General features: G+C 45.1%; 1 protein-coding gene across 1 annotated transcript; it reads right to left on the reverse strand.

Annotated features, from left to right (window-relative positions):
* Positions 1–6,865: 6,865 nt before the first annotated feature.
* LOC114438189 (ER degradation-enhancing alpha-mannosidase-like protein 2) lies at positions 6,866–12,030 on the reverse strand. The gene is made up of 10 exons (XM_028409379.1): positions 11,811–12,030; positions 10,144–10,304; positions 9,933–9,997; positions 8,646–8,686; positions 8,440–8,565; positions 8,143–8,354; positions 7,591–7,732; positions 7,388–7,512; positions 7,166–7,310; positions 6,866–7,065 (listed from the first exon to the last, which is right to left on the reverse strand). The coding sequence occupies exons 1-10, from the start codon at positions 12,028–12,030 to the stop codon at positions 6,866–6,868; spliced, it is 1,437 nt and encodes a 478-aa protein (XP_028265180.1).
* Positions 12,031–19,400: the final 7,370 nt, after the last annotated feature.

The raw sequence follows: 19,400 nt of genomic DNA on the forward strand, positions 1-19,400 counted from the left end.
TAAACAGAGAACAACTTTGTTTGGCACACCGAAAAATCAAATGCAACAGCTCAGCCATGGATTACTAATAATACAGCATGTATTCACAACATGTATAACATGTTATGAAAGAGGATGGAAGGCTATAGGGATGTATTGGAGCACCTGATAAAGTTAGGACTCCCATGGTAGTTGTCATAGTATTGGTGGGCAATATTTAAAAATCAACTAGAAAAGGGCATTTCCTGAAGAAAATGCAAGTTTGATTGCTGCAGCTGAAGCGTTTGCTTTGAACGCTGATGTGAAGGATTGCTCTGAATTGCTGGAGAATCAGAGCAGTTCAGAGCTTTGTATGCCTCTGTGTGTCAGCCTGTCACCATGGTAACAGCAGAGGAGACCTCAAAAAACACTCCAACTTTGAGAGCCTGGCGTGTGGAAACAAGACTAAAATGGAGTCTGTAGCTAGAAATTTCTAGGGGGAAATACATTTGGCAGATGACCCTTGTTGAAGGGCTGTCTCATAGACTTCAATGTTAAAAATGACACAGAAACTGCTTAATATTTGAAAAATTATATTTGATAATTTTTTGAAAAAAACTTCAAGTTGACCCAGAATGTCCTCTGTGAGATGAACATTTTGATAGTTAAATGGCTGAAATTGGTCAATGTATGCTGAAGATACTCTGCGCCAAAAAACGTACGGAAGAATAAAAAAGAAGAAAGAGGGTGAAGAACAAGAGTTTGATTGTTGCCTAGCAACGGCAATCAAACTAAAAACACAAATGCAATGCAGGATGGGTAGTTTTTAAATGTGAACATGTATACATGTCTCCATGGTGATGTCAAGTGCTTTGATGACAAGAGTTCCATTCACAGTGTGTCTTTGAACTTCTGTTATATATTGAGAGGAGACAGGCAACAAACAGAGAAAATATAAAGTCTGCAAAGTCAACATGAACGTGTACACAGATCTGCGTGAGCAGGGGCTGCTCTGCGATGCTGTCATCAGAGTGGAGGATGATGACTTTCCCATCCACAGAGTCATCTTGGCGAAGTACACTTACTTCAGGTGAACTGATTGTCTCAATCTTTAAATGAATGTGTTAGTAACCTTTACATAGGGAGACAAAAACAAGGATTTGTTGTAGTTTATGATGTGAGTGTTGGAGATTATTCACTGCAATCTTGTTTTTATAGCTTACAGTGTTTCAGTGTGTTTGCTGATATTGTTGTGATGACTAGTCAACTGCTGGGGAAAATGTTGTCAGCCTGACCTCACAAAGAAAGCAGCAGCAGTCCTTAATGTTTGAACATGACAAAAACAACCAGTGAACAAGTGTGTGTTAATCTGCTGCCCCCAGGTGGGACTTGGATGATATGACATGTTTGACATGTTGACATTAAAGCATCTAATAGTGATTTCTCCCTCTATAGGCTCAAACTTATTTTATCTTAAACTTAAACTTGATGTATAGTTTAGAAGTCACCAGTGAATTAGATAATCAGATAAATTAGATAAACAGCAATCAGATTTAGACCTTTAACTAGACTGTTGAATAAAGTTACCCATAAATCCACCAGTGACTTAGTGACTAGTTTTAGTATCTGTTTTGAAAATTGAAATGCATCAAAGTAGTGTATAATGTTGTGGAACTTTTTCTGTGTCTTTCAGAGCTCTCTTCACACGCTGGTCTGAACCTGACAAGAAAGTCTACAGTATCCCTGACCTATCCTCAGACCTGATGGAGCTCATCATTGAGTTTGCATACACAGGCTCTGTTAACGTGACAGAGTCCAATGCACAGAGGCTTTTCATGGCAGCTGATTCCCTCAATATAGTGAAGCTGCTGCAAATATGCTGCAACTTTTTTGAGAAGACGCTCTGCCCACACAACTGCATCGGCATCTGGCAGTTCACAAAAACCTACCACGCCCCTGAACTGCACCTCAAGGCTTTCCACTATGTCCTCAGTCACTTTGAGGAAGTGGTTTTCGGCGAAGAGTTCCTGCAGCTCTCAGCCCAGGATGTCAGTGACATCATCAGCAGGGACGACCTCAATGTGAGACAGGAGGCAGCTGTGTTTGAGGCCATCATTCGGTGGATCACACACGAACCTCAGGAACGAGAAGGATACGCAGATCTTCTCTTGTCAGAGGTACTTTATATTATACATTATAATTTTCACTTTATAGGGTCATCTATTTCAAGGCGTCTTCAAGAAAACTCTACAAGTCCAGACGCCTCGCTTCAATCTTCTCTACCAAGCATTTGTCGTGTGACTATGAAAGAGCAAGAAAGGAAAATATAAGAAAACGAAAGTTACTAAACCTCCTGTTAAAGCTGGGCGCTGGCACAAGCATTTATAATAGTTTGATTGTTGCTCAGCAATCTAACTCTTGTTCTTCTGTTCTTTCTTTCTTATTCTTCCGTATGTTTTTGGGCGCAGCATATCTTCAGCATACATTGACCGATTTCAGCCATTCAACTATCAAAATGTTCATCTCAAAGAGGACATTCCAGTCAACTTCAAGTTTTTTTCAAAAAAATTACAATTTTTCAAATATTAAGCAATTTCCGCATCATTTTTAACATGGGAGTCCATGGAAAACAACCTTCAAATTTGACATGTAACTAGTTCCACATGCTTTCAGCTACAGAAACTGTTCAGACATCATTCTGTTCAGCTCTTCAAGGGCTATTAAAGTTGTATTCCAATTTGTTAAAATATGTTTCGTTTTTAAAATATAAAAAAAAATTCAAAAGCCATTTAACATTGAAGTCTATGAGAGAGCCCTTGAACGAGGGTCATCTGCCAAATGTATCTCCTATGAAGATTTTCTACTTTTCAAAATAAGAGCTTCATCTTTTTTAAATTCTTAACCATGTTTCAGCAAATTAAATTCAGATTGCAAATTCTCCAGCAATTCAGAGCAATCCTTCACATCAGCATTCAAAGCCATGCTTCAGCTGCAGCAATCAAACTTGCATTTTCTTTAGGAAATGCTTTTTCTAGTTATTAGTACAAGTGCATAAACTAATGAGGAACATATACATGTAATGCTGGCTATTTGCATAAGCTTTGTGTGCAAGTTAATGCAACTCAGACAATCAATAAGCTGATAATGATACTATGACAGATGAAGGTGGAGAGGAATGAGAAGAATTAAAAAAATATTTTAAAGATAAGACTTCATAGAGGGCTCAGTCCATCTGACTGACTGACACGATGTAGAACAGAAGAAGAGAATGAAGACCTTGTTTGTTCCGGTTGCTAATAGCATTTCAAATAACTGACCATTATTTTATTGTTTTACTTGTTGTATTTATTGTGATGTTCTTTATTAGGAACCATGATTTTTTATGTATTTTTATTTATTCTGACACAGACTGTTAATTTCTATCCTCTTTATTCTCTGTATTGCTGTAGGTCAGGCTGAGCATGATGCCTACAGAGTACATACAGAGTCATGTGCTGTCCAATAAGCTGGTGACGGACAACTTGAGGTGCCAGGCCATGGGCTCTGAGGTCATTGAATGCAAAGACAGAATCCTCGGTCGGCCTCGTCTGCCTTCTGCCATCCTATTGGCCATTGGAGGCATGAGCAGCAGCAGCAGGGATCTACCTAATGTAATCGAGGCATTTGACGTCCGTGCAAATCACTGGATGAACATAACAAACCCTTCTGAGCCTCCTCGCATCTGTCATGGTGCAGCCTACCTTGGTGGGTATGTCTACTATGTTGGTGGCTTTTACCAGGTGTTCATGGTCACCAATAGTGTGCGCAGGATTGACCTGAGCACATGGACATGGCAAGAGGTGGCACCGATGCACTATCGCCGCGGTTATGTGAGTGTGACTGTGCTGAACGGGTGCATCTACGCCATGGGAGGCTCTGAAAAGTGCACACATTTCAGCAGTGCTGAGTTCTACCAGCCAGAAACCAACCAGTGGCTTCAAATTGCACCCATGCATGAGCAGAGGAGCGATGCCAGCTGCACAGCACTCAACGGCAAGGTGGGTGGAACACAATGGAACATACCAGAGAACAGAAAGATCTGTTTACAAAACACTGCTGCCAGTTTGAGCCAACAAAAATGACATTTCTTATCCCCCCCACCCCTTTTGTATTCAGATCTACATATGTGGTGGATTTGACAGGAATGAGGATCTGCAAACAGCAGAGTGCTACAACCCAGAGACCAACCAGTGGACCCTGATCTCTCCCATGAGCAGCCAGCGCAGTGGACTAGGAGTCATTGCATACAACAACCATATTTATGCAGTAAGTGCATGAAAGAAATGTGTGACCAGCTTTCATAAGCGGTTTAAAGCAGCTAGCTTTTTATGTGACAATTGAATTGATAGGTGATGCATCTTCTTCTCATCTTTGACTCCAAAGGTTGGTGGCTTCAATAGAACAGCCTTTCTGCAGACTGCTGAGGTCTACAACCCTCACACCAACACCTGGCGCAACGTGTCCTCCATGATAACCCCCCGCCGCAGATTTGGCATCGAAGTAGTTGAGGACCGGCTCTTTGTTGTCGGGGGCTTAAGGAGCTTCTTCACCACCACCTCTAAGGTTGAGTACTATGACAGTGAGACGAATGAGTGGTCTCAGGCCTGTGACATGGACGTCGGCCGCTACGCTCTGAGCTGCTGTGTGCTTTCTGGTCTTCCCAACATGGCCGACTACACCATCCCTCGTGATTCGAGATTTCTGTAAATCTTGTATAAATATGAATGAATGAATGAATAAATGTATAAAGTGATGTCACAGTACCTGGCTGTGAATGTATATCATCTGTTCATTCCACTCTTATGCAATCTGCATGTATGTTTTAGGCTCGCAGTTATGCTGTACACATCTGGATTACTAGACCTGTCCCATCCACCATACAGTATGGTACAATTACCTTTGAATTATAAAATGAAGCACTTGCTCCTTGGTAAAGTGTACCATTAAAACACTACTATTTATGTGCGGATCAGTTATCTGATTGAACATCATGAAACAATTTTCAAAGTTTGACAGGCTAAGTTTATTTTTTTACCTAATGGTCGCTCACATCAAGCAGCTATGGCAGACATTTTTTAAAATAACAGTGTACGACTTTACAGTTTTGATTAACTCTTGCTGATTTCACCATGTTGTGTTGAACCACAGGAGGCAGCTGCTTTCAAAGACTTGGCTCTAAACTCCCCCCCTTTACCTACTCAGCACCAAACAGCAGGAGCTGACAGACAGCATTGGCAACTGCCCGGTGAACATATGGAACATTTGGCAGCTAGAGAAGCAGATGTAGAAACCAAATTAAAAAAAAAAACAAAAGACCTTGGGACCTCCAGGCCATACTTGGCACAGATGTATACTATGCCTGCCACTTGGTTATGCCGTTCCATGCCTTACTCTCTGTAGGTACTTGGTTGTGGCTGCTTTCCTTGCGGCTTCTTCATGGTTCCCATTTGCCTGTAGCATTCCAAGGTACTTGTAGCTTCCCTCAACATCTGCTATGCTGCCTTCTGGGAGTTCAATTCCCTGAGTCTTGACAACCTTCCCTCTCTATTATTATCTGTTATCATTTGACCACACTTGTCCAGTCCGAATGACATTCCAATGTCGTTGCCGTATATCCTGGTGGCATGGATCAGTGAGTCGATGTCTCGCTTACTCTTGGCATACAGCTTGATGTCATCCATGTACAGGAGGTGGCTGATGGTTGCTCTATTTCGTAGTGGGTAACCAAGGCCAGTCTTGGTGATGATCTGGCTGAGGGGGGGTTCAGGCCTATGCAGAACAGCAGCGGGGACAGAGCATCTCCTTGGTAGATGCCACACTTGATGGAGACAATTGGCGGTGAAGGTCCTTAGGGTCCTATTGATGTTGTACAGCTCCAGGCATTCCAGGATCCATGTGTGTGGGATTGAGTCGATGCTTTCTTGTAGTCAATCCAGGCAGTGCACAGGTTGGTCTGTCTGGTCTTACAGTCCCGAGTGACTGCTTTATCCACCAGTAGTGGATGTTTTGCTCCCCTGGTGTCCTTACCTATTCCTTTCTGGGCCCTGCTCATGTATTGAGCTATGTGCTTAACTCATCTTAGGTGATGCCTGACAGGAGCTTCCATGTTGTGCAGAGGCAAGTTATTGGCCGGTAGTTGGATGGGACTGCTCCCTTTTGGGGGTCCTTCAGGATCAGGACTGTCCTGCCTTCAGTTAGCCACTCTGGGTCCCATCTACTAGCAACTGGTTCATTTGAGCTGCCAGGCACTCATGGAGCCAGTTAACTTCTTCAGCCAGTAGGCGTGGATCATGTCAGGCCCCAGTGCTGTCCAGTTCTTCATGTTTGAAACCCTCTCTCGGATATCTGCTGTTGTGATGGTTACTGGTTGCTGGTTGCTGTTCAGGGAGGTTGTGGTGGTCAGCTTTCAGGTCTCCCAGCCACTGGGCATTGGTGTTATGTGATGCCGCTCTCTTCCATATATTCTTCTAGTATTGTTCAGTCTCTAGCCTTGGTGGTTCCACTGTCATGTTTCTAGAGAGTACACTTTGGCTGGTTTGGTGGAGAACATCCTGTTTATTCTCCGTGCTTCTATCGCTCTGGTGTATCTCTTCAAGCGTGTGGCCAGAGCTGAGGTGAGCGAGGAGAAGCCTTTGATTTCCCTTTTGTTGGACACACTTCTTTTTGTTGGACTTTAAAGACTGAACTATTAAGGCCACCAAGGGAAATCGGACATTTAATTTAACACAGAAACAATGACTGTGTTATCACTGCCCTTTGATCAGTGAGGCTGTGTGAAACTCCAGCTCGTCATCAGTGACAGACGTGTGGATCCTGAAGCTGAGCTGTGCACCTCGTACTTATTGTTACATGTAGAACATCCATCAGATCAGATCTGTTGTGTCCACATGCAGACTGCAGCGCTGTCCTGAGGCCTCCACACAGACTGACAGACAGGCGGACTTACGCTGGCGTATCCACAGGGAGTCTTAGTGATCCTCTCTATGGACTCCAGAGCGTCGAGGCCCAGCTGCAGGTAGGTGTGGTCGTCTGTAGCTCTGAACAGGTACATGGCGCTCTCTATTAACTCTGAAACACACACACAGAGGCTGAGCTCAGCAACAATAAGCCCAACAGCAGCAGGAGAAGAGTGTGAAGAAAGACACACAGATTCTGTTAGTGGGCTCACCTGGTCTCAGTGGGTACCCCTCTCTTTTATCCACAGTGTAACCCTGAGGGATGCTGTAGAACTCAGGCAGACCTCCAAACTGCCTCCACACGGAGTAATAGTTCTGGAACGTTCTCACTGCGCTGTCCAGGTTCCCGAGCAGAGACTGACACACACACAGTTCATCAATGAAAAACCATAACCAGGCTGAGTTCAGCTGTGACTGTGTGTCTGTGTGTTCACCTGCAGGCCGGGCCAGAAGGCCTCCAGACTCTGGAACACAGGCATGGTGACGGTCCCTTTGTGCATCTGCACCCACAGGTACCAGTCATCGAACCGAGTGTAGTTCTGAATGGCTCGATCGTACGCTGAGGAAAGACGCCATGCTGTTATGAATCAGATTCACAGCAGGGGGCGCAGTGGGAGCGCAGCATGCTGACTCCTACCCTGGAACATGCTGAGCAGCTCCTCGTCCTGCAGCATGATGGCTCCTTTCACCAGGTACTCAAAGTAGGAGTCCACTCCAGCTCCGATACCGGCGTCCTGAGCCACCCACTTTTTAGACACGATGTCAATATGGTTCCCCACCTGGACAGACAGACAGGGGAGGGAGAGACATGGGTTAGAGCGCAGCTGATTCATTAAACTGTGTATTTTTGTCCTTGGTGGATCCCACAACTGCTGCATGTTAGCTTAGAGATGCTACAGACCAACCTAAAGACTAGTAGCCAGCCCAAACTACGATGCTACAGACGAGCAGTGAAGGAATGCCGGTTACAGGTGTAGGGATGATATCAAATAAAAGGCCATAATTATTAGTAGCCCAGGATGCTAAAGGCCAGCCAATAGATGCTAATGGTGAGCTGTTTTATTGTTGGCGACTATAAAAAAAAATCAGTTTCTAGATGTTGGTGCTTAAATGTCCTGCAGGGGGCCGATGATGTGAATGTCTACGGCTGTGCTGTTACAGGCCAGAAGCAGAAGGAAGGACCAGTTACCAATCCTATGTCAGATCTGGTCTTCCACAGTGCTCTCAGTGCTTGGCGAGCTGCATTCTCAAATGCTGGATCACCAGTCAATCGACTCAGAGTGGCAAACTCCAGGATGAAGGTTCCCACGCCTGCGGTGCAGGTGACGGGCGTCTCTGTGGGGCTGACGCCGTTCAGCAGGTTCACCGTGCCATGCGGCATCCCGGTGGGAGTCTGAAATGCTGGAAATGAGCAGCTCTTTACTCCTCTGATGGTTTATGGTGCCACAGACACTCTGCTCATGTGTGTGTGTGTGTGTGTTTATACCAGGCAGCAGTTTCCTGGCGGCGTCCTCAGCCATCCTCAGCAACGGTCCTGAACATGGCCAGCCGGGCTCCAGCTGCATCCCTGCCCTCCCTGCCAGCAGGTGGGCCGACAGCAGACCACCCACCACTACACACACACACAGAGCAGTTTGACAACAGAACATTACATCTGTGTAAAAACCTGGCTCACCTTCCTCCCCTCAGTACCTCTGATGTTGGTTTCAAACACAGACGCATTCACATCAATATTATTTACATTATATAATAATTAATGATATGTTACCATTAATGTCTGTCACACAGCTGCGTGTCTGTCAGCTGTTTAAAGATCACCGCTGTAGTAAAGATCAATGTGACAGTTAATCACACACTAATAGATACAGTCTTATAACTATATAACATATTTAAAATCATTAGCGAGCCAGAAAATAATCAGTCCAGGTAAAACACAGACACAGACAGACAGGCTTCCTCCCATTGTTAATGTTCAGTTACAGTTACACAGTTAGTTACATGAATGCAGGTCTGTTAATGAACACATTTCATTAATGTTGAAGTCATGTTTGTGTCTAATCTTGGTTGCATTTGGCTTTACTGAGGTTAGAGAACTGAATAGTTGAATTTGTGTGCTCCAGTTTGATTGAAACTAAGAAGCCAGGCCTCCAGGAAGAGTCGCCACAGTCCAAAGGTCTCTGCCCGGCCCTGTCAGATGCTCATTCCAAAATCTCTTTGCATAAAAATTAATGAACAACTCCAGCAGCTGCAGTCACAGTAACATACAGGGGATACAGGGGATAAGGATGGAGACGGCTCTTCTGTGTGTCATTGCAGCATCAGGTACTGTATTCTTTTATTATTTAAGCTTTTGAATGGTGACGTCCTGCACTGTAGAGCTGTAACCAGTATTACTGAGTCAATTATTTCCTTTTACAGGATTATTTGCATCAGTGGTTTAATTTTCAGTGACGTTAAATCTGTAAAAACACATCAAAACAAAATGATTCAGAATGAAATGTGTATGTGTATCTTAGGGAAACAACCGACACCAACCACTCCTTTCAAAAAAATAACGTCTGTCCCTGCAGGACTGTGTGCCGTGTCCTCACTCCCTGACCGCCATCAGTACCATTTTGTCTACGAAAAAAAGACCTGGACTGAGGCGCTGAGATACTGCAGGGAAAACTACATCGACCTGGCAACTGTAGGTAGCCAGAAGGATGTGGACATGCTGAACAAAGCAGCAGACACGGGCAAAATTGGCTACTCACATGGATATGTAATGTCACTTTTCCTGTCTCTCTTTGACAATAACTGTACGAGCTGCAGTGACCGTGAAGTAAAGCAATGAATTGTTGTTTTCAGCATGCCTGGCTTGGGTTGTTCTTAGACATGCAGACTTGGATGTGGTCGGGGAGAGATGTCCACCTACAGAACAGCACTCAGTTCACAAACTGGGCTCATAATGAACCGAACAACAAAGGCGGTCAAGAAAACTGTGGGAACATGTATGATTCTGGAGCGTGGAATGATCGGAACTGTTCTTTACCTACGGCAGCGATCTGCTCAGATGTCAGAGGTAAGGAGTTCTGTAAACTGATATTTTCACTAATTCAGTGGAGTCATGAATACACCCACAGACGTGGCACTGCCGAGGCTCTACACAGCACTTCACTGTGGTCTGTTTTCAGGGCCAAATGTGACGTACGTTCCCGTCCACACTTCCATGTCCTGGTTTGAGGCCCAAAGTTACTGCAGAGCTCATCATACAGACCTGGCCAGTGTGACAAACATGTTGGAGAACCAGCAGGTTCAGAGACTGGTACCATATGCAGGGAAATCCTGGATTGGGCTTTACAGGAACTGGAGCTGGGCGGATGGAAGCAAGTCCTCATTTAGATACTGGGGAGCAAATGAGCCTTATAATGTTGGGAGAAATGAGAATTGTGTGGCTGCAAACTTTGCGGAATCCGGACAGTGGCAGGACTGGAACTGTGACTACAGGAGAGCTTTTGTCTGCTACAGTGGTAAGCTGTGATTCAGTTAGATCCATTCAGATAGATAGATAGATAGATAGATAGATAGATAGATAGATAGATAGATAGATAGATAGATAGATAGATAGATAGATAGCAGATGAGCTCTATGCACTTAAAGAGTGAGCTTTGACTTGATGTTATACATAATTTACTGGCATGGTTGAAATAAAAAAGTCATCTTGTTCAATAAATCCCAGCTAAAAACAATCAGCATCTGTTCAACAGTGTGTGTAAATGATCAGATTACTGTAGAAGCAGATGTGAACATCTTTCTCACAGATGTTGATTTATTTTTTCTAGAGTCGCCTGTTTCAAATCAAGTCACTCTGAAGCTGAAGGTGGTGAAGAATTCCTCTGTGGATCTGAATGACTCTGCTGTGATGGAGGACATGCTGCAGCAGGTATGTATTTGCATTGTTCCTCTCTGGCATTAGTTTTAGTGGGTCTGTGGGAAACTTGAGTGACTGATTATTTGATTAAGCTGTGCAGTGGCGGCTGGTGGGGCTGATGTGCTGATACAGTTTCCTGTCTACTGCAGTATAAGCATTCAAATCAAGAGTCAAAAAATGACTTCAGTTCCACAATAATAATGTAATTTCTGTCAGGGATTGTGAGATGGCGGACACAAATGCAGACTTAGCCGGAGGTGAAAACAAACTCCTTTTCCTTTAATACTAGCCAGGATTCGGTACACGGGTGATCAGTCAGCGTGGCAAAGGTACAAACAACAAAAGGCAAAACCGTAGACAAGAATCCAAGCAGGGTCAAAAAAAAATCCAAAAACACAGGGCTGAACAATGAAACACCAAATTACTCACTGAAACCAACTGGCTGAAGAAAGGCTGGGACACTTGGATTACGCACAAGACGAACTGGCAACAAGAGGGAGGAAACGCACAGACTTTATACACAGGAGGGCGGGAAGACATCAGGACACAGGTGAGGCACATTAGGGCGGAGCAGGTAATCAACAGGAGGATGGAACACACACACGAGGAAGGAAGTCAAAACACCAGAAACAAGAGGGAGAACAGTGACTACAAAATAAAACAGGAAATAACTGGTAAAACTAGAACTAATGCAACAGAAAAAGAACTACAAAATCAAAGACCTGGCTGAAACCATGACAGTAACCCCCCTCAAGGAACGGCTCCCAGACGTTCCACTGGAAACTAAGTCTGAACAAAAATACAGGGAGCAAAGAATATCTGAAAGGGTCCAGAAAACAAAAACTCAGGAAACTGGGTAGAAATCCAGCATGATGAAGACTGGGGGGCTCAGAAAGCAAAGTCAGAGGCTGAGAAGGCAGAGGTTTCCCAGGGTCGAGAAAAGCAACCTCCAGGGTCTGGGTTGAAAACCACCAGAGACAAGGTTGCAGACCCTCCAGGGTCTGGGTTGAAAACCACCAGAGATGAGGTTGCAGACCTTCCAGGGTCTGGGTTGAAAACCACCAGAGACGAGGTTGCAGACCCTCCAGGGTCTGAGCCGGAGATCACCAGAGACGAGGTCGCAGACCCTCCAGGGTCTAGGTGGAAGAACAACAGAGATGGAGACATGGTCACTCCAGGATCCTGGCGGAAGACCACCAGAGATGGAGACGCGGACCCTCCAGGGTCCGGGCGGAAGACCACCAGTAAGGGCGAGACGACGGACCCTCCGGGCAGAAGGTCGGTGAAGACGAGGAGGCTGACCCACCAGGGTCAGGGCAGGAAACCAGACAGGCGGACCCTCCTGGGTCCGGAAACCAGAGACAAAGCTGCCGAACCTCCGGGGTCCGAGCGGATGGCCACCAAGGATGGAGACGCGGACCCTCCTGGGTCCGGATGAGGGGCCACCAGAGACTAAGGACCAACGGCATCGGGACTGGAGACCAGAGGCGAAGGACCAGAGGCGAAGGACCACCGGCGTCAGGACTGGAGACCAGAGGCGAAGGACCACCGGTGTCGGGACTGGAGACCAGAGGCGATGGACCACCGGCGTCGGGACTGGAGCTCGGGAGAGGTGGACCCCCAAGGTCAAAGCAGGTACTAGGAAGAGGGGACCCACCATGAGCAGAGACAGAAGCCCACCAGGGCCACAACTTGAAACAGGAGACGGAAGCCCACCAGGGCCAAAACTGGAACCCAGAACTGAGGACCTTTCAGTGTCAGGCTCAGGCACTATAGTTAAAGGTCCTTCTGGGTCAGAACGGGTAACCAACTCTGCTCCCAGACTTTCCACTGGAAACTAAGTCTGAACAAAAATACATAGAGCAAAGAATCAATCTGAAAGGGTCCAGAAAACAAAAACTCAGGAAACTGGGTAGAAACACAGCATGACAAAAACTGGGGGGCTCAGAAAGCAAAGTCAGAGGCTGAGAAGGCGAAGGTTTCCCAGGGTCGAGAAAAGAGGTGGAAGAACGCCATAGACGAGGCTGCAGACCCTCCAGGGTCTGGGTTGAAAACCACCAGAGACGAGGTTGCAGACCCTCCAGGATCTGAGCCGGAGATCACCAGAGACGAGGTCGCAGACCCTCCAGGGTCTGGGCAGAAGAACAACAGAGATGGAGACACGGTCCCTCCAGGATCCTAGCGGAAGACCACCAGAGATGGAGATGCGGATCCTCCAGGGTCCGGGCAGAAGACCACCAGCAAGGAGGAGACGACGGACCCTCCGGGCAAAAGGTCGGCGAAGACGAGGAGGCTGACCCACCAGGGTCAGGGCAGAAGGTCGGCGGAGACAAGGAGGCTGACCCTCCAGGGTCAGGGTAGAAGGTCGGCAGAGACAAGGAGGCTGACCCTCCAGGGTCAGGGCAGAAGGTCGGCAGAGACAAGGAGGCTGACCCTCCAGGGTCAGGGCAGAAGGTCGGCAGAGACAAGGAGGCTGACCCTCCAGGGTCAGGGCAGAAGGTCGGCAGAGACAAGGAGGCTGACCCTCCAGGTTCAGGGCAGAAGGTCGGCATAGACAAGCCTGCATGCTTTTAATGAATGTCTGGGTGGCTCCTCTCCATTCTGTAAGGTCTGAAAACACTTCACTCATCCTTGTGTTAAGAGGCTGTTGAAATTCCAACGTGTTGACGATGCACTTGGAAGTCGATGCGGCTCCACCTCATCAAACACTGCGGTTCTCTTGCTCGATCTGAGGGATGTGAGCGGTTGCTTGTTGCATTACCAGGTTTAACTGGTGGGCATAACAGTGAACGTGGTGAGCGTTTGAATAGATGTCCTCCAAATCGTTCATTTACGCAATGCTAATTGGCTGAATATTTTATTTTTTAATCTAGCAACTGTCCACAATTGGCTAGTTCGCTGCACACGCTTCTGACTAGCGCCCCCAGAAGAGCTCTATTAACAGACTGGCAGAAATTCACTGTTGAATGACAGTCAGTTGGTGAAAATGCTGTTTATATAGTTTAGATTGCGTGTAGGTACAAACTATTAAGTAAAATGGCACTGATAATAATATTATTTAGAAAGAAAATAATATATTTTTCCCCTTCACCTCCACCTATGGGCCAGCCGCCACTGAAGCTGAGCAGATTTACTGGCAGGTTTGGTCCGAGTGATGTTCAGGACAGTTTTTATGTCTCAGCTCAAGCAGAAGCTGAAGGAGCAGGGAGTGAATGAGGACATCAGACTGAGCTGGAGGAAGCAGTCAGACGGAAACGTCTTCCACAAGGACAAAGAGGACTCAAAGAAGAAGAAAGATGAGCTCTAAGTGTTGATATGAGCTGTACATAACACCTGTGTGTGTGTGCTAAAACCTGCTTATCTGAGCTCAGCTGAGGTGAACCCATCCTGTTAATCAGTATCTATGGTGGGACCTAAAGAGGGGCCGTGTGTCCTGACCAACCGATTCAATTAAACAGTTTAGTTTGTTAAAAATAAATGCTTATAATTAATAAACATCTGCACACAGTTACAAATGAGCTGTACTCATGCCTCAGAGCTCTGTGTACTTTGAAGTTAGTATGCTAACCTGCTAGCTGTGTTCTTCTGCTAGGCTACAGCGTGGTGTAATGATGGTGCAATGAGCCGATGTAGCTCCACTTATTCCAGCCAGACAGAGACAGTTATATCTTTTCTTATTATGTTTTCTATATTTGTGAAAACAAAAAGTATGAAAAATGCAGTTTTTGAATGTTACTTTACGCTAGGCCCCGCCCCCTCTGAGTTTGCTTCAGAACATGATGGTGACCTCACTTATCCCCGGTCTAAACAACTGTTCATGTTCCTGATGTGCAAGTTTTCCTTCTAAAAGCTGTTTGCATGGGTCAAATGACACAGAGGTGCAGCACAGGGTTTGACAATCAAAGGACAAACATCTATATGACACCAAAGATGAAAGTGGTGATTACAGTCTAACCAAGAAGTTAGCATCTCCGGTGATCCCTCCATTCAAAATCAGAAACCTCACCTCAGGTTTAGTTCAGCAGGACCATCTTCACTATTGAACACCACTTTATGATGCTTGGAGCTGAAAGCTGATGCTACACTAACTTCTGTCACGTGACCACAACATCAGCACCACCAGGTTTACATGACCTGTTATTCCTGCCAGCTCTTTGCATGAAGTCAAATTAGATAAAAATTTCCTGGTTTGGAATGAATACATCTTTCTTTCAATGTATCTATTTAAAAACGAGATTTTGTGAAGGCATCAGTCAAACATTTGTGACACTGCAGAGACCAAAGATGGACGTTATTTTTCTCCTCGTGGCTGCAACAGGCAAGTCTTTGAAACCTTTTCTGGATGTTTTCATTTCTGATCAGTGTTTGGATGATTTATATGATTGAATGTAGACAGATCCATAACTGTTATTCTCCACATTAACAAGCAGCTGGACTGTAAGACTCTGTCACAGCACAGTCATTGTAAGCTCAGTCTGTCCCTGCAGGGCTGTGTGGCGTCTCCTCGCTCCCTGACCGTCTCTACCACTTTGTCTATCAACCCATGAACTGGACTGAAGCTCTGAGTTACTGCAGAGAAAAACACACAGACCTGGTCTCTGTACGCAACATGGAGGAACTCACTATCCTGAACAACACGGCAGACACAAGCAAGATTATTTTCTTCCATGGATATGTAAAGTCCTTTTTCTTGTCTGTGTCATTTGAAAGCATGTTGAAGGAGTGACCGTGTCGCCCTATGTGCTTTTACATCATGATGCATTCACTGTTTGAACACTTGAATTCCTTCATGTTGCTTTCAGAATGTCTGGATCGGGCTGAACTATGAAAACACTGGGAACTTGACCTGGGCTTGGTCGATGGACAGAGATTTTAATCAGGCTCAGACAAACTGGGGGTCTGGAGAAGCAAACACACAAATTCTTGAATTCTGTGGAGGGATGATTGACAGCGGGAAATGGGCCGATCAGAACTGTTTTAACAAATTAACAGCGGTCTGCTGTGATGTCAGAGGTAAGCTGCTCCTAACCTCTCTCTGAGTCCATGGAGCTGGCACAGCAAAGACTTTACGTTGTGGGTCTGTTTCAGGGACAAATGTGTCCTACACCTACATCAGCATGTCGATGACGTGGTTTGAGGCTCAGCGTTACTGCAGAGCAAAGCACACAGACCTGGCCAGTGTGAGAACCCAGGAGGAGAACCAGAAGATCCAGGCGCTGATACCTGGAGGAGCATTTGTCTGGACTGGTCTACACCGAGCCTGGAAGTGGACCGATGGACTTGTCTCCTCGTTTACTTACTGGAATGAGGAGGGAAAGGAACCCAATGGGCGGGGACTCGAGAACTGTGTGACCATAGACTTTGAAAAGTCTGTAAGATTTTCTGACTGGAATTGTGACTCCAGGAAAGCTTTTGTCTGCTACACCCGTGAGTTCAGTTTATTTAGCATTTAGCATTTATTTGTTTACAACAAGCTATGCTAACCACTCTGTGGGGGTCTGTGCTGAAACACACTGAGAGAAAATCCTGTGAAAACTCCCCCCAGTATCAGGCCGGCTATCAGCACGAGGGTCCCCCCTTATGAGCCGGGTCCTGCAGGTTTTTCCTGTTCGGGGGTTAATTTTGTAACCCTTGAAACTATTTGTACTGTGAAAGACACTATACAAATAAAGTTGAATTTAAATTTACCAAAGAGATCCAACCAGAGATCATGTGACTCAGGCTTGTTTTTGTTTTTTCAGAGCTGCCTGTTTTAAGTAAAGTCTCTCTGAGACTGAAGCTGGAGAACAAGTCCTCTCTGGATCTGAATGACTCTGCTGTGATGGAAGACATGCTGCAGCAGGTAACTCCTCCACATTTTCATTGTTCTTAAAGGCTTCAGGGTCAGTGGAATCTGTCATTTGATAAACAAATGCAGGATGCTGGCCGGTTTGGTCTGAGTGATGTTCAGGACATCTCTGTGTCTCAGCTCAAGCAGAAGCTGAAGGAGCAGAGAGTGAATGAGAAGGACATCAGACTGAGCTGGAGGAAGCAGTCAGATGGAAACGTCTTCCACAAGGACAAGAAGAACTCCAAGAAGGAGGAGGCCACATGTCAATAAGACGTTTTTTGGGGCAGAGTAGAAGTCATAAAAATGAATATTTTGCCCAGGCTGTATTTCTAGTCATAGTCATTAGTTGTTTTATATGTTGTTCTACTTCCTGTTTTATTTTGTAGTACTCACCTCTTCCTGGTGTTTCAGGTGTTTTGATATCCTGTCCTCCTGTGTCTCCTCCTGTCCCTCCGTAATGTGTGGTCATCAGGAAAACACCCTCAGACTGTTTCAGACTCTGTGTTCCTCTTGCGTTAATTAAAATTAACATTATCATAATATTATAATAATTATTAGAATCTTCCTACAAATTAAACAGCCACAAGTTTATATTGTAAATATAAAAAAGAACACAGCTTAAAAGAAAATGTGGCGTTTAGGGACTGCAGGAAACATTAAAACCACACAGTTATATTATAATAAAACAAAAGGGATTCATTTAAATTCAGAAAGATTTCAAATCACAAGAAACAGAACTCACAGCAGCTTTACAGGAAGCAGACGTTGTTATGAGACAATAAACTCAGGATCCAAATGCTGGTCTCAAAAGGTGAAAACGAAAAACAACCACAAGGGCGAAAGTCTTTGAGGGAAACAAAAAGTCCATGACGGTGGGAATCCTTAAAGGTGCTCTGGAGAAAAACAGGACAGGACACTTTGAATATAATGGTTTTATTTAATGATCTCTATTTTTATTGTATACATCGATCACATCACAGGAAAATGTGAGACGTTTTACCCAGAAAAGGATTTAATATCTAGCACATTAAATCTGACTCATTACATCATTAGCAGTTCAGGGTTTCAGCATTTCATGCAGAAACTCAAAACAAAAGATTAGGCCTGCAGATGTTTTTTTGACAGAAACACAAAGAGGAGAATAATGATGTCGAAAAGGACGCAAACATGGAGAAGGGTTAACAGGATAAACACAGTCCAAAGGTCAAGAGTTCCCAAAAAGGCCCAAAAACAAGGAGAAGCTCAGGGTCAAGGAACAGGCAGGCGTCATAAAAACTAAGGCCGGACTGACTGAAGAAGGTACGAAGACACTGCGGCAGAGAGCCGTGCAGAGAGGGTTTATTTACAGCCAATGATTTTTCCAAGAGTTTAAATCGAGGCAACTGGACTCAAGGATTGTTTTTTTGAAGACGTTTCGTCAAGTGGCTTCTTCGGTTCTGCCACTTGGGGGAGTGGAGAAACGTCTTCAAAAAAACAATTGTTTTTGTCTTCAAAAAACAATCCTTGAGTGCAGTTGCCTCGATTTATACTCTTGGAAATGACTCTGACCTGGATGAATGAGAGCATCCACAGATATATTTACAGCCAATGACTGGCTGGCTGAACACAGGTGACTCACAGAAATGTCTGCGGTATAGAGACCAGGTCAGTCCAGTTCCTGCAGGTACTGACAGTCTGGTGATCCTTGCTGGGTCTGTGTGTGTACTCAGACCTAATCCTGTTTACACAGATTTTACAAATACACAGCTGAGTGGCTCTGGCGGTTTGACTACATGCAAAGGTGGCTCACAGATGATTTGGCTAATATGCAAAGGCGCGGGCATATTAGGACACTCATCAACAGCTTCGTAAGCTGCACGGTGCTTCATGGGGAGTTCTGTTTTCATGGAGCCTGACAGGGGGCGTGATTCCAGCCGGATTCCAGCAAGCTCACAAACTTTGTTCCACCAGCGGCTGCTTCATAAAGACTTCTCTGCTCTGGGTTCAGTGAAACTTTTCCCCGTTTTCTTTAAACCACTACAACACAAACAAAGGTTTGACAGCCTCACAAGCAACAATTATGCAGCATGTGTTAGGCTTTGTTTACAAGTCTGCATTCCTCTAGAAGGGGCAGCACGCAGGGTCCGGCCTGGAACCATAATACTTCAAATTAATGAAATATTAAAAGAATCAGTTGAATCAATCATCAGAGGCTGCGAGTCCTCAGCGTTGGTGACCTCAGTTCTCATTTCTCAAAGGATGCACATAACAGATCATATATTTATTAACTAAAGAATAAATGAACATCTGTACACAAAGAGGAAATGAAAGTGTTGGAGTGATGGTGATAGAGAGGATGCAGTAAAGCATGAGAACTGCTGTTTGTTTGTAATGAGTAGATTCTGGACATCTTATCAATGTGCAGCTGTGAGGAGGTTGTAGCCTACTTTTGCTGGATGCTCACTCGGATCAGAACCTCGGTGCTGGTGCTGTTGTCCTCTCACAAAGGCATTGTGTGTGTTGCTAGGCAGCAGATGTCAACGGGTTCGGCGCTGTGCAGTGGCGTGAAGTGGAGCAGACATGTTTCCCTCACCATCTAGAGCAACATCACTGAAATGCATCCAAACAGTCTTCAGATGAATCCTAAGCCTAAGTCTACTCATACTTCTTTTGAGAGTCTCACTCTCAGACTGTCTGACGGAAGCTGGAAGAAGTCTGAATTTTACTC

This window comes from Parambassis ranga, chromosome 7 (assembly GCF_900634625.1).
Source record: "Parambassis ranga chromosome 7, fParRan2.1, whole genome shotgun sequence".
NCBI classification, from domain to species: domain Eukaryota; kingdom Metazoa; phylum Chordata; class Actinopteri; family Ambassidae; genus Parambassis; species Parambassis ranga.

Coding starts and splice junctions, on each gene's coding strand:
- LOC114438189 (XM_028409379.1), bottom strand. CDS start 12,030: ATGTCTCCATCTCTGTTGTTCTTCCACCTAGACCCTGGAGGGTCTGCG. Junction 10,305..11,810: donor TTTCAACCCAGACCCTGGAG/GTTGCTTTTCTC, acceptor CCATCCGCCCAG/CTCCAGTTCCTGTAAAGCCC. Junction 7,311..7,387: donor CCTTCTGGCCCGGCCTGCAG/GTGAACACACAG, acceptor TGTGTGTGTCAG/TCTCTGCTCGGGAACCTGGA.